Raw genomic sequence first — 13,011 nt, forward strand, 5'->3', positions numbered from 1 at the left:
CAGCTTCGAGGCAACCGAGGGGCATCCCCTTATCCCTGCTGAGAGCAGCGGGGGATGCTGCCTCGCGGGCACAGCCGCGGGGGAGGCACCTTGCACCCTTCCTCGGCTTCCCACAAAGCAGTCATACCGTGCCTTCCCTGCAACGATGCCATCAGGGATCCCAAATGAACCTCCCCCAGAGGACCCAAACTGTGAAAGCTAAAGCCAAGTCAACCAGATGCACTAGGACCCACAAAATAAGTAGCCAGTTTGGGGGTTCTGCTAGCCAGAGGTTTCTCTTGTGGCCAGATACGCTAAACCAGCCGTGCTGGGGGTGTCGATGAGTATCTGGAGGAAAGGACCTCACCTACATTACAAGGGGAAAGGACAGCAGCATCTTGTGGCCCTTGGACAGTCCTCCTCAGACAGCAGCTCTGGAGTTTGCTGTGTATGTGTTTCTTTAAGCAGTCCTTCACAAAATGGCTATAATCTTATTGCCTGTTCTACCTAGTGGCATGCCCCAAACCATACCAAACAGAGATAAAGGTAACAAATATACATTATAGAGAAGTTTGACTGTATTTTCAGGCAGCCATGACAATCTCCACTGATGTGTTCATACTCATCTGTTGGTTTAGATGTGGTAATTGCAGGCACACATTAAAGACACCTTAGCAAAGGACTGGGGAGTTATATGTATTCTGCTAGAGATATTCATGGAAACTGTGTCACTCAGGCCTCTTTGAGCATCTCAAACAGAGAAAGGAAGGTGAAAACATTAACTTCAGTAGCTGCTTTGCACTGAATTTTAAGGTGTCAGCTTCCCATTTCTGCCACCAGTATTATTTTCCCCAATTATGTAGATTAGGTGAATCTCCTTAAAGCTAGTTTAGGTATGACAGCAATGCAATTATTTCATATTAAGCACTACTTCATGCTCAACAACTTACCTGTTAACTCCTGCCCTTCACATAGCATGGGCAAACATGCAGTGAGCAGTGCTTTTCCACTCATCTCCAGCCCTGAGGCTGGAAGTTGCTCTGTGCAGATTAAGCCCTGTGTGCAGGCAGGGGTTTTTAAATGGAGCTGGGCTCACAGTCCAGTTTACTACTGTTGACATGGTCCAGGCCCAAACAGGCACTTCACTGTGGACAATGGAGAGGAGAAAGGGGGAATTTCAGCTCTTGTGCAACCTCTCCACCCTGTCCTTGTAGGCAGAAATTGAAGGTCCAGCCCAAATCCCCCATGCCTTCTGCCATGCTCTGTATGCCTCACACCACCACTGTGGTGGATGTCTGCAGTGTAGGGGGAAGAAAGGAGGCTAATTTTGCTGTCAAAAGTCAGAGCAGCAATGTGGTACTCAAAATCGCACTGTCAAGGTTTCCCCACATAAACCACATGTGGACTTGGTAAGAAAAAAATATCCTGAGAAGGATCATTACTGTAGTTGCTTTGGCAGATAAGCACCTTCCCTCTGAAGCTGCATAAACACAGGACCTTGGCAAAAGAAACGAGGTGCAGAAGGATGTAATCCTCAGACTGAAGAGCTCTGCAAGGTCACACTTTCCAAAAATATCCCCTTGCAGCACAGGGTAGAGCAACAGGACCTCCTTCCTCAGGGGAGCATGGTCCCAGGTGTAAGACAAAACAGCCCCAGCAGCACATTTTAAGGGTGTCAGCCCAAGGTGACAAAAAGTCCCTCCCAGCCAGTCCCTCCCGATACGCACCATGGCGGTGAGAGACTGCGATTCGCGCACCGTGGCAGCACAGCTCAACAGGGCTGCCAGGATCAGGGTCATGCTCAGGCAGATCCCAAAGTAGAAAGCTAGAAAGAAGTCAGATATGGGAATTGCAGTCACATGTCAACGGCTAACAGAGGCTTAGTCTGATGCTTTCACCCAGAGAGGGGCCAAAAAGTGAGTTTTGGGGAGTTGGCCTGAAGCGACCAGGTTGCAGAACTGAAATTGTTCTGTTATTTTTTCAGCATCCCCCATCTGTGTATGCTTCACTTGTCTAGTAGAGCTGTAAACCTCTGAGAGGTTCACACAACTCCAGTAGAGCGAAGCACTCTACAAGGGTGTTGGTCCACCCAACAGACCACAAGCTGCCAATTATTTCAGCACTCTGATAACAATCCTCCCAAGTGGGGGGTGCTGGTGAACAGCAGCTGTCCCATGGCCTCTATCAGAACTTGGGGTGCTGCTAATCTGGTGCAACACTCACCCTCTGGTTTCCTCCTGGTTAAGGCAGGGTCACAGCCAGTACCCCGGGGCAGGGCTCAGGGACCACAATACTGCAAAGGGCTTTTCTACCCTAACTATGCAGAGGTAACACTTGCCAGCAAGGCAACTGAAGAGGTGTGGCTGGGATGAGAGGGCCTGCAAGGCTGCAGTCAGTGCTGATATATAGCCTCAATGCGTGTAGAACAAGGGAGGGCTGTACCTTCAGTTTGGACTAACAGAGCTCTTACACCTGTCTTGTTAAAGTGAAATTGAGAAGCAGAGACTAGAGGAGGGTATGAGCATGTTTAAGCCCAGAGTACAGCTTGGGAGAAGCAGCAGATGCAAGCGCAGGAGAGGTGAGCCGCATATTTTAGTATCTGGGCTATCTTTGCTCTAGCCTTGTTCCTGAGACTCAGTTTATATTTCTCCCTTGTGAAAGGGAAAATATCCCACATTTCTTAAAAAAAACCTCCAGATGTTTCCATGTATTTCTCCTCCCAGCCTCAATTTTCTATGCTCTGCTTCAATCCCTGTAACAGTCCTTCTCCCCATGCTTCCCAGGGCCCTGCCAGCCCCCCTGCACCTTTAGGTTCATCTGTGGCTGAGGAGCTCCCCCTGAGCTATCACTGTAGGACCAGGGGAAGATGGTGAATAGAGGGACAGGAGCAAATGCAGAAGCATCTAAAGCACTCTGTGCTCCCACAGCACCCTTTGGTGGCAACCATGTGGCCCTGATATGGGAGAAAGGTGCCTGTGGGACTCTGTTAGTCCTCACACATCCTCCAAAAACCAGCCCCTTTCCTCCTCCCGAGATACCTCTGCATTTCCTTCAATTGCTTTAGGGAATTTTGCAGCTCCTGGTACCACCAAAGGTCTCACTGGGATGTGGCCACAACATACCTGTGTGGTGGATGACTCTGTAGGAGTTGCTTTCCAGGGAGATATCACTGATGAGGGTGAAATGGAGCCCATAGTGGGTGACTGTGCTCAGTATGGCAATGGATAGCCCCAGCAGCTGGAAAAGAAGGGTTTTAGGAAGGGATTTACATGACAGAAGCTCCTGTTGGGTGCACACAAAGCTTTGAGTTGTATCTGGATACCCCTGAGCCCCATGCAAATGCAGACAGCCTGATCATCCAAGGACTGCCACATGTACCTCAAAAACACACAAAAAAGGACAAACCCCAGACACTTAAAAATATTAAAGATCTTTTTCTCTCTTGCATAATGAGTGCATGTGACACTGCTCAGCCCACAGTCTCTTGGCCAGTGTCCATGGGTTAAATTCCCACCACGTGAAGAAAACCCTGATGATCAATGCTCTTGCAGCACACCCGCACAGTCCCATCCCACTCCGCAGAATACTCAGTGTGGCTGTGAGGGCTGCCAGCTTCAAGAGTGGTTTCGGGCAGGGATGACATTCGCTGCTTTGCTCTTTGTAATGCTAGTCCCCTTGCCTTGCTGTTGGCTCTATTTCCTATTGCAGAGTGCAAAGAGCTGAGTCTTGTACTATTCCGTTATCCGTGCTTGTTTCTGTATTGCTGGGCTGTCTGCTTCTGTCCTATCCCTGAGAGAGCTAGCATGTGTAAGGCATGGAGTAACTACTAGTACATCACCCTCCATATTGCCCAGAGTAAGCCCAGGTGATGGAGAGGGAACATTTCTGATGGCACCTGGCTCTAGAGCAGGGCTTTTTGGAGCATGACTGGTGGCAGAACTGGGATGAAGGCACCAACAGTGGGACAGTTAAAACCAGCTCCAAATCTAATGTAGTGGAAATACAAGATGTAAGGCCACTCCTATCTCCTAAGAGAAGACTTCATCTTTTTGTGCCTTTACAGCAGGGAAACACAAGGCAGCTATACCTGTGTCAAATGTGCCAGTGCAATGTCAACATAATCCCTACTGTGTGACATTTTCTAATAGCTTTTGCTGGAGACTTACAGTTTTGGGACTAAATATATCCAAACTGTAGCATTTTATGTTACCTACTTTGTGGTACTTCCTGATCCTTCATACTGTGCATTACTGCGTATCTCGACCCACGCCCAGGAAAATGCTAAGTGAAACACCAGTTAGCTCAGATTTCTGAGAAACACCAGCCTAAAATCCGAACAACAGCAATAATGGGATTCTAACCATCCACAGCAGCTGTGCCTTCATGTCTCCTCTAAACGTGCTTGGTACCAATTCTCCTTTGATTTCCTCCAAATAACACGTTTGGTTATGTGGAAGAGAGAACAATGTTACAGCCACTGCAGCCAACAGTCTTGGAATGCTGAAATTTGGACCAGCTATGAATTTAAAAATAAGGTATTACCTTTTAAAGTACACTCTTTTCAAGCCACCAGCCCTCTGTGAACTAAATACATACTATAATTGCTATTATTACTACTACTATTAAGCTGGCAAGTTTTGATGAAGTGAAAAAAAAGGCAACAAGCACACACAAGTCAAAACCAGGCAGAAGTGTTCTCCAATTTCCACCATTTCCCGTCACTTCTAACAGCAGATGTTAAAGAAGCACCCCTTGAAATTCCTTCAAAAGCTGATAACAAGAATCCCTAGAATAGCTTTCACTTTGCAGGGCTGATCCACAGGTCTCTCACATACACTTCCATCAAAGCCTTGTGGTTCATACCCTCACTGATCCCACCTGCAGCCGACCATCCCCCCCAGCAACAAGTGTGACTGCAGCAGGTGCATCCTCCCTCTTCTGCTCCAAGGAGACAGGAGCAAATATCTTTTTGCTGAAAACCACTCATCCTGCCAACAGCAACCTTTCCTTTCTCCTTCGAGTCAGCCACTGAGTTGTGCAAGAGCTGCAGTGGCGTGAAAGCCCTGAGAAAGCAGAAGTCTATCAGTGGAGAGGGGGCGATGCTGGTGGCCAGTGATAACTGCCCAGGGCGCAATGATAACTCAGGCAGTTGGCTTTGCTTGCCCTCCACCCACAAAAAACAGAATGTGGGAAAACCTGACCCTCTCTGAGCAGGGATGGGAAAGGCAGCAGTTCACCTTGGCTCCACAGAGATCCCCCCAAACCTGCCTGCTCACCATGACACAGAGGCTGGTCACCAGCAGCTGGCACTTGGTGGTCCTCGTCCCGCACCTCAGTCCCATGGCAGCTTGACCCCAGAGAGAGCTGGCAGTTGGTCCCTCCAGCTCTTGATAAAGCCTGGGTTTCCACCAAAGGAAGGCATGGCCACAGCGGGGCCTCTCAGGAAGCGCAGTCCCCACCACGTGCTGATGCACCTCCTCCTGCCTGATTATTAAATCCTGTTTAGAGCTGTCACCTTCTGCACAGGCTCTCAGTCAGCTGCCATCAGCTCCCATATGCAGACAGCTGGGAAAGAATGAAAGGCATACATAAAAACAACCTTACACAGAATGAAAGCTCCTTAAAAAAAAATCTAAAAAATTTGAAACTGTTCAATCAAGAGTCAGTATTAAAATAACCTTTCACAAAATGAAAGCTCCTTAAAAAAATTTAACAAAATTGAAACTGTTCAATCAAGAGTCAGTATCAAAATACCTTGGTTTTGACTTTTACTGGGACACAGTTTTACTTAATGAATATTGCCAGTAACTTCTTTTTTTTTGTAATCTGCATAAATAGTATTTTGGGAAAATGTTTAGGAAAATATTATTTAGGCAAAAAAATCTGCATAAATAGTACTTTGGGGAAAAGTTTAGGAAAATATTATTTAGGCAAAAATTAACCTGTTGTTTAAAGAATAGATCAAACCCCCAAAAGAGATCTGCATACAAAGTCTTCTCTCCCCTTTCAAAACTACCACATGACATTGAATGAGTCGCTATTAAAACTTTTATTTATGGGCAAGGGAAAAAACCATCTTTGGTAGTATTGTATTCAGGAAAATGGCTATATGTAAATATAAACCCCTGCTCAGGACACCCTCACTGTCCATGGACATTTTAACTCTGTCCTTTCTCCTCTCCCAGCACTGAAAACTCCATGGACCCATGGCTGCAGAAGACTCAGGTGACTTCTGTTAAAACCAGCTGTCTCCTGGATGCATATTTCTCAAAACTAAATCACAAAAAAACCCTCAAGAACAATATGGCCAAAGGGAGCCTGAATGACTGAGTGCCTTAATCATCCTTAGTTTTGGAACTAGACTGGTGGAAAATAGGTGAACCAGAATAATGAAAAATAGCTGCACTCCCCCCATGTGGCAAAGAAAGGGGGTAAAAAAGTAAAACAATTCCACATTAGTAACTGCAGTTACAGGAAGATGACAAAGAAGAAGGAGAGGAGTGAAAAAAGGAAGGAAGATGCCTTTTGTAGAGCAAAGAAAAGCAAGAGAAAAATGAGTTGCACAAAGCCATGTGTACAGGAAAAAGCATATCATGATTTTCTGACTCAATCACTATCTTTCTTGCAAGTTTTCTTGCAAAACATCTTGGTTGTAACCTTCTGAGACACCAATGAGAGCTGCCACAGCCACATCCAAAAACAGATGTCCCCACAGCTCACAGGTCTCTACCCTGGGTGGGGAGTCTCGGATGCCCAACCAGAGACACTGACGTACCTGTGTGCAGATAGAGACCTTCCTCCCCTGGACATCAGCTGGAGACCACCTGAGAAAAAGCAACAGATGGACAGCAGGGCAGGAGGACAGTGGGGAGAAGACAACAGACTGGTGAAACAGCTGATGCCCAGTCACCCACGTTCAGGAGTAGGAACCCTGGAGACAGGCCAGGTGGAGAGAGTGCCTAATAAAACACTGTGTCAAGGTAAGGACTGCATCTGAATGCAGAGCTGTGGGCACCCATCGTTTCTTCTGGCACTAGGGACAGACAGGGGTGTTGTCACGTGCATTTTCAAGGGGAAGGATCACTGACATAAAGGCAGCAGAGCTGGTCCACAGATGGAGTTACAGGTTAAATCTGAAAGGGCTGCAAGAAGATATGAGCACGGCTCTGTGTGTAACACTAGCTAGGGCAGCCCAACCGCAAGAGACGGTCAGCAAGGGTACAGCCGTGTCACCTGCCTAAGCACGCCCGGAGTCTGTTTCACGGCGAGGCGCAAGAGAAAACCCATGGAATACATCTTCATTTCCCTCTCGACCCCAGTTCCTTCCCCAATCCTAAATGCCTATCACGGCAGAGAGAGCTGTGCGAAGCCAGGTCTCACACTAGAGGTCCCCACAGACCAGCAGAACCCCTTCCCGAAGGTCGGGATGCTCGAGCTGGGCTTTCTGGAGAGCAGTTCCCACACCAGTTTCACTAAAGTCTTCTCGGTCCCTGCAGGAGCCTCGCACCTCACCGCAGGTCCTCCTGAGCGGTCACAAAATCATCATTTACACCCCTTGGAAGGGCTCCTAGTCTTTGCACGAAATATCTTCCCCCTTCTTTTGTCTCCAGCCATAAAAACGGGCACCTTCACTGACTCACAGGGCTCTGAAAGCAGGTTTGTGACTTCAAACACCTGGGTTTAAACAACTGATTCCTCTGTTTTGACTGAAAATGCCTATTCCTGAGTTGCTTGCCTATGCCCTCTGATGCCTCTCCCACCTCCAGCACTTGGTGCCCTGCCTTTTTTGTCTGCTGGTGGAGGGATTTTCTGCCGTTTCTCTTTTCTCTGTTTTACTCTTTATCCCATACATGTATAACTCAAAAGTTTTTTGTTTGGGGCAGAATGTATGTGGATTTCTACAATAAAAAATAAAACAAGAGCAAAAGTAGTTATTCCCTCGCCCAAAAAGAAAGTCAAAAAGAAAGTCACTCCCTCACCCCAAAGAAAGCTGGAGCATCAGTAGAGCTGGGATATTAAGAGGTTAGACTGTGGTTGAGGGAGGCACATTTGACACATGCAAAGGCACTACTGAACGCAGCACAGGGGAAGTCCAAGCACTTATCTTACCTGTGCCCATCCAAAAGGGAATCTGTACAACACTTCACTTTCAATGGGTATTGCACATCCTCTGGGTACGCTGTTATTGGCACACACCTGCCTCAGCAGCTCTCTGCTAGGGAGCATTGGTGAGAAGCAAGGTGTCCCCCCAGCCTCATCCCAGTGGGAAGAGCAGCAGGGCTGGTGGTATGCTGGGGAATCATCCTCACAGTCAGCATATGGGCTGGATGGCAGCATGGCTTTTCCATCCAGACTCGCCCTCCTGCCCGCCCTGCCAGGTTATATCAGTTGGTCCTCTTTGCCAGAGCACAACTTAGCCCTCCCAAATGCAATTCAAAAACTACAGGTGACCACAGCTCCCACCTGTGGCTTCCCCTCTTATCTCTGGTTATCAGCTGGAGCATGGAAAGAGGGTAATGAGTCTGAAAATACCCCAGGGAGCACAGATGCTTTCTTCTTCTAGCCTTGTGGCAGCTTGCATTAACTGTTATTAAAATATATCCCAGCACCTCCAGTTGAATGGGTGTCAGAAGGACATACCACCCCATTGAGAAGGAAAGGATTTAAAAAAGGAAACAAAGCCAGATCATATCTTTGGGAAAACTATAAACCTCCAACCCTCTTCTGAGCTGGAGGCGAATGATGCCCATGTTACTAGAGGGATGTCCTAAAAGAGCTGGGGAATTTGATGTGTTAATGCTGCATGGGGTGAACTTGGGACAGGAAACATAAATGGAGAAGAGGCTGAATTCATGCTAGTGCTTTCTCAATCTCTCGCTCTGTTGGTGCAGCCCACAATGATGGAATAACCCAGTCTCAGCTGTCTGAACTCTCTCGAGGCAGCAGGAAAAATAAATTTTCCCCTTGGCTTTGGGGTACTGTTACTCATGCTCCTGAGAAAGGATGGACTGGGGACATGGAAGAGAGGATGTTACCCAGGAGCCAAAACTACACCCATTATCCAGGCAGAACATATCTGTGCCAGGTCCCTGCCACCTCTCATGAGTCTCCTCCTTTGCCAGTCCACAGCACCATTAGAGAAAATACCTCTCCTCCACAGTGGAGAACAGCTCCACATGTGTCAGATTTACAACTGTCAGTTCCTCAGCCCATTCAGACTCTCAGCTACTGCCCGTAACATGGCTGTATTCACCCCAAAGCTCGCTCGTAAATAAAACATGTCCATATCAAACTGCACCACAGCCATAGGAATGATGGGAAGCCAGGGAGACCTCACAGCCCACATCTGCCTTCCTGGGCACATCACAAGGATGCATTTTAAGGGCTGCTTAGCATTCATATAGCACATATGCACAATCAAAGCTAAAAATCCACTTTTAAACCCGAGGCTATCTCTTTTCAAGAAGCAAAGAGAGGAGAAAATGGGGAGGTGCTGGGCTTTGCTGAGCTTCAGATGCACCATACAACTCCGCTGTGGACTTGGAAACAAGGCTGGCTGGAGGCTGCCTTGGAAGAGGCAGAAACAGATAAATAATAAATTCTCAAAAGGACTTTTTTACTTATTATTATTTTCAACATGTGTCTCAGAAATCCTCTAGTGGTTCCCAGGCAATTTGAAATTATTATAGGTGAGCAAATAAAATGTCAGATGAGCTATTAAAAATAGTTCATCAAGTCCACAAAAGATTACATTGGAAAAGAGCATAAGATGAAGACAGGGAGTTCCCTTCACAGAACAAACTCAAATTAACTTCTTTCCCCACTCAAAGTGAAACAACCATACTCATAGCTCTCAAGCACCGCCCTCTACCTGAACTAAATTATTTTTCTTTTCCACGTGTTATCCAATGGCAAACCATAACTGCTGTGCAGTTGAGAGATCTGACGCCCTGCTCTAAGTAGCCCTGCTCCTAACAAAACTGGCATGAGCACAGCCCAGTCTGGCAAACAGGGACTCACCTGCTCACCAAGAACAGAGCTGCCCAACTGCCCATCACCATTTATTTGTGTCATGTGTCCTCTCAAGCCTTGTTGCAACAGGACCTCTATTGCTTTCCACTCAGGTCCGCAAAGTTTGGGCAAAAAGCCCATGCTCATGTCAGCATGCCTGTAGTGCATGGGTCACATCAGCACCCCATCTGCAGCCTTCCCACTGACACACATGCCGAGTCAGGGGCAGCACTTTGCTCTCACCTTTGACAAATCCAAGAACTAATACGTGGTCTCAGGGCTCAGAGGCCCTTCATGGCAGAGTTCCCCTCTCTCTCTGGGCATAGTTTTCCCACCTTGCAACATACTGGCCAAAGCCACAGAGGGCTGCGAGGTGTCTACACCAACCATGCACTCATCATTTTTGCCTTACCTCTTCCCAAAGAGGAGACTTCTCCCCACTCTCTGGGGACAGGTAGCACAATGCTGAATGCTCTCTCTCCCCAGATTACCATCAGGAAGTTGATTGTGAATACAGACAGTGTTTAATGATGTCTTGTTCTACTGGATCTTACATAGTCATTAACTTTATAAAGAGATTTCAAATAAGATTGCATTTCTCTGAATACAAGATGTACCTGCCTTCCTTCAGACTGTCAGGAAGTCAGCTGCACTGTTAAGAAAGTGTAAGCAGCTCCTGTGTGCTATGCTCAGGCCCAGACCCAATGGCAACATTCTGGCTGGAAACATGCGTTGTGATCAGCAGTCCTGAAGCCAATTTGGAGAAGACAAGTTTGTCCTTGAGCTGAGTGTGGAATCACTGTGGCTGGAGGCTGCACACTCTCCCTTGAGACTGAGTTTACTGGTGTTATTAATGAAAAAAATCCCTGTGGTTATTTCTGTGTGATAAAAATCCAGTTATTACTCTTGAGCATGGCTCTTCAATACAGAAGGTTTTCTCTTTAAAGGTTTCAAGGACAGTAGCTTCCTCTTTCCTGTGAGAAAGGCTTTTAGCAGAAAAAGGTAATACAAGAACATCAGTATTACTCCACTGCAGTAATGCCCTTACTGACTAAACTACAATTGCTAGTGAGCACAAGGGAAGCCCCTGCACCAGCCAAGGTTTTGTGGGTGCTGAAGACAAGTGCCAGCATTACATGGTGTGAGCTCACACTCACAAACACATAGGAACAAGCAGCTCTTCTGCTCTGCCGGGAACCCACCAGGCAGAACACTCCTGCCTATGCTACACACCATGAGCTGCTCCTCTCAGGTCAAACCCTTCAGAGGAGCTGTGCAACTGCTCACTGGTTTCCCCCCAGGTCTGCAGCACAGCCAAGAATGTCTCAGAAGCCACTGAGTTTGGGTGCTAAGCCTCACGTGTACTTGAGTGGGATTGTAAGAAAATAGAAGCACTTGCAGGCTCCTTACTGTCACTTCCAGGAATTTCAGTCCAGCTGCCTATGACACTGCAGTGGAGCTGGTTCCTTTAACCCACTGCCACTGCAACTGATTCCCAGGAAAACTATTTCTCTTTCAATGTGGTGGAGCCTTGCTGCTCCTTAAATACCACACAGTACAAAAAAAAAGCCCTCTCCATGTCACATCTAGACATCATGGATAGCTCTTTGATTTACTATTTTTGGCTTAGATACACCCAAGGAGCATCACCAGAGAGGCTCATGGTAGTCAAGGGGATACAGACCCTTAATTTGATAACCAAATCGTGCTGCAGAGCCTTGCTGGCACCTGTCCATGTGATGACAGCTCTGTCACAGGCATGCAGACATCCCTGCCACCAAGTTGCTGCCAGTGACACCAACGTTGAGTATCTTCCTGAGATGGGGTTACGTTCCCTGCCAAAAAGTGAACTGAACTGCCACAAACCACCTGCCTGCATGCCTGCAGGTGGAAGGAGACCTGCAGAAAACAACTAGCACTTCTCTTACTGTAATTAGCAGCTGCTGCAACCCCTCAGTGGATGAGCACACTCCACCTCCTGCCAATGGTCATGCCAAGGGGCCACACCAGCACCAGCTTACTGGCTGGCACAGGGGACATGGCCAGCCCATTGGAAGCCAATGACAGAGATTGCTGAAGATGTTTTAGAGTCACACTATTGGATTATTTAATTATTTGTTTTTAGCTTTTCTAAAGGCTGGGCAGGAGCAAAGCCCCAAGGACAGCACATCCTGAAGCCATGCTGAAGCCAAGGGTAGGCACAGCCCCTGGGCAGTTGCTTCATGTAGCCCCACTCCATCCACCCCATTTATTTAGCAAAGCACCGTGCAATTATTTCTCCCCACAAGCTCCCAGGTCTCCAAGAGGAAGCTCCTTTCTCCTCCCCATTCAATTCAGCTATCTGAAAGCACCTTATCCCGCTGCTCTTCCTGCTGGAGCTGGAAGCTTGACAGGAGCTGGGGTGCAATCCCTAAGCCACAAAAACTTTACATTTTCCTTCTCCTATCCCTGCCTTTACCCTTGAAACTCTCACTGAAGCCCAAAAAGGCAGCCTGCAGAGAATGGCCTTGGTAACATGACACATGCCACTGCCATAAATTTTTGTCATTATATTTTTTTTCTGCTGGATATAACAAAGCAGAGCCTTGGTGTGTCCTGTCGCTCTGCCAGGCAAATGCTGACCGCAGCCAGGTGCGGCACACACCGCGCCGCGGGGAAAGCCCTGGGGACAGCCGCACTGCAGGGCCACTGCCTTCCCGACACTGTCACCCGCGAGGCACCCGGTTTTGGGGGTGGTGGTGTTGGAGGCAGCACAGTTGAAGGGACAGCACCCGGGTCTGCCAGCTCACTAGGGGCAAAGCAAGTCCTGACTGCTTGTGCGTGTCCGCTCCGATGTGAGAGTGAGGCGGGGCGAGAGAGAAACCCCTCCCTTGAGTAATAAGAAAAAAATGGAATTAAAATAAAAAGTTAAAAATACAACGAGAGAGGCGATGATTTAAGGGGAAAAGTTGCAGCAGGAGGTCAGGGTGAGCAGCCCCCCGCGAACGGGGCAGAGGCAGTGGCGGGGACAGGGGCAAGAGC

The 13,011-nt window shown here is 47.8% G+C and overlaps 1 protein-coding gene across 1 annotated transcript in view; it reads right to left on the bottom strand.

The window, feature by feature from the left end:
* The window catches only part of TSPAN32 (tetraspanin 32), a gene marked incomplete at its 3' end in the record, with an annotated part of 10,319 nt that extends 4,998 nt beyond the window's left edge, over positions 1-5,321 (bottom strand). The window contains exons 1-3 of the mRNA XM_009081548.1: positions 5,256-5,321; positions 3,102-3,216; positions 1,707-1,804 (exon numbers count right to left, since the gene is read on the bottom strand). Of these exons, the coding sequence (XP_009079796.1) occupies positions 1,707-1,804; positions 3,102-3,216; positions 5,256-5,321 (279 nt within the window). The remainder of the gene's footprint in view (positions 1-1,706; positions 1,805-3,101; positions 3,217-5,255) is intronic.
* Between the last annotated feature and the right edge of the window lie 7,690 nt (positions 5,322-13,011).

This window comes from Acanthisitta chloris, unplaced genomic scaffold (assembly GCF_000695815.1).
Source record: "Acanthisitta chloris isolate BGI_N310 unplaced genomic scaffold, ASM69581v1 scaffold9409, whole genome shotgun sequence".
In the NCBI taxonomy this organism is placed as follows: domain Eukaryota; kingdom Metazoa; phylum Chordata; class Aves; order Passeriformes; family Acanthisittidae; genus Acanthisitta; species Acanthisitta chloris.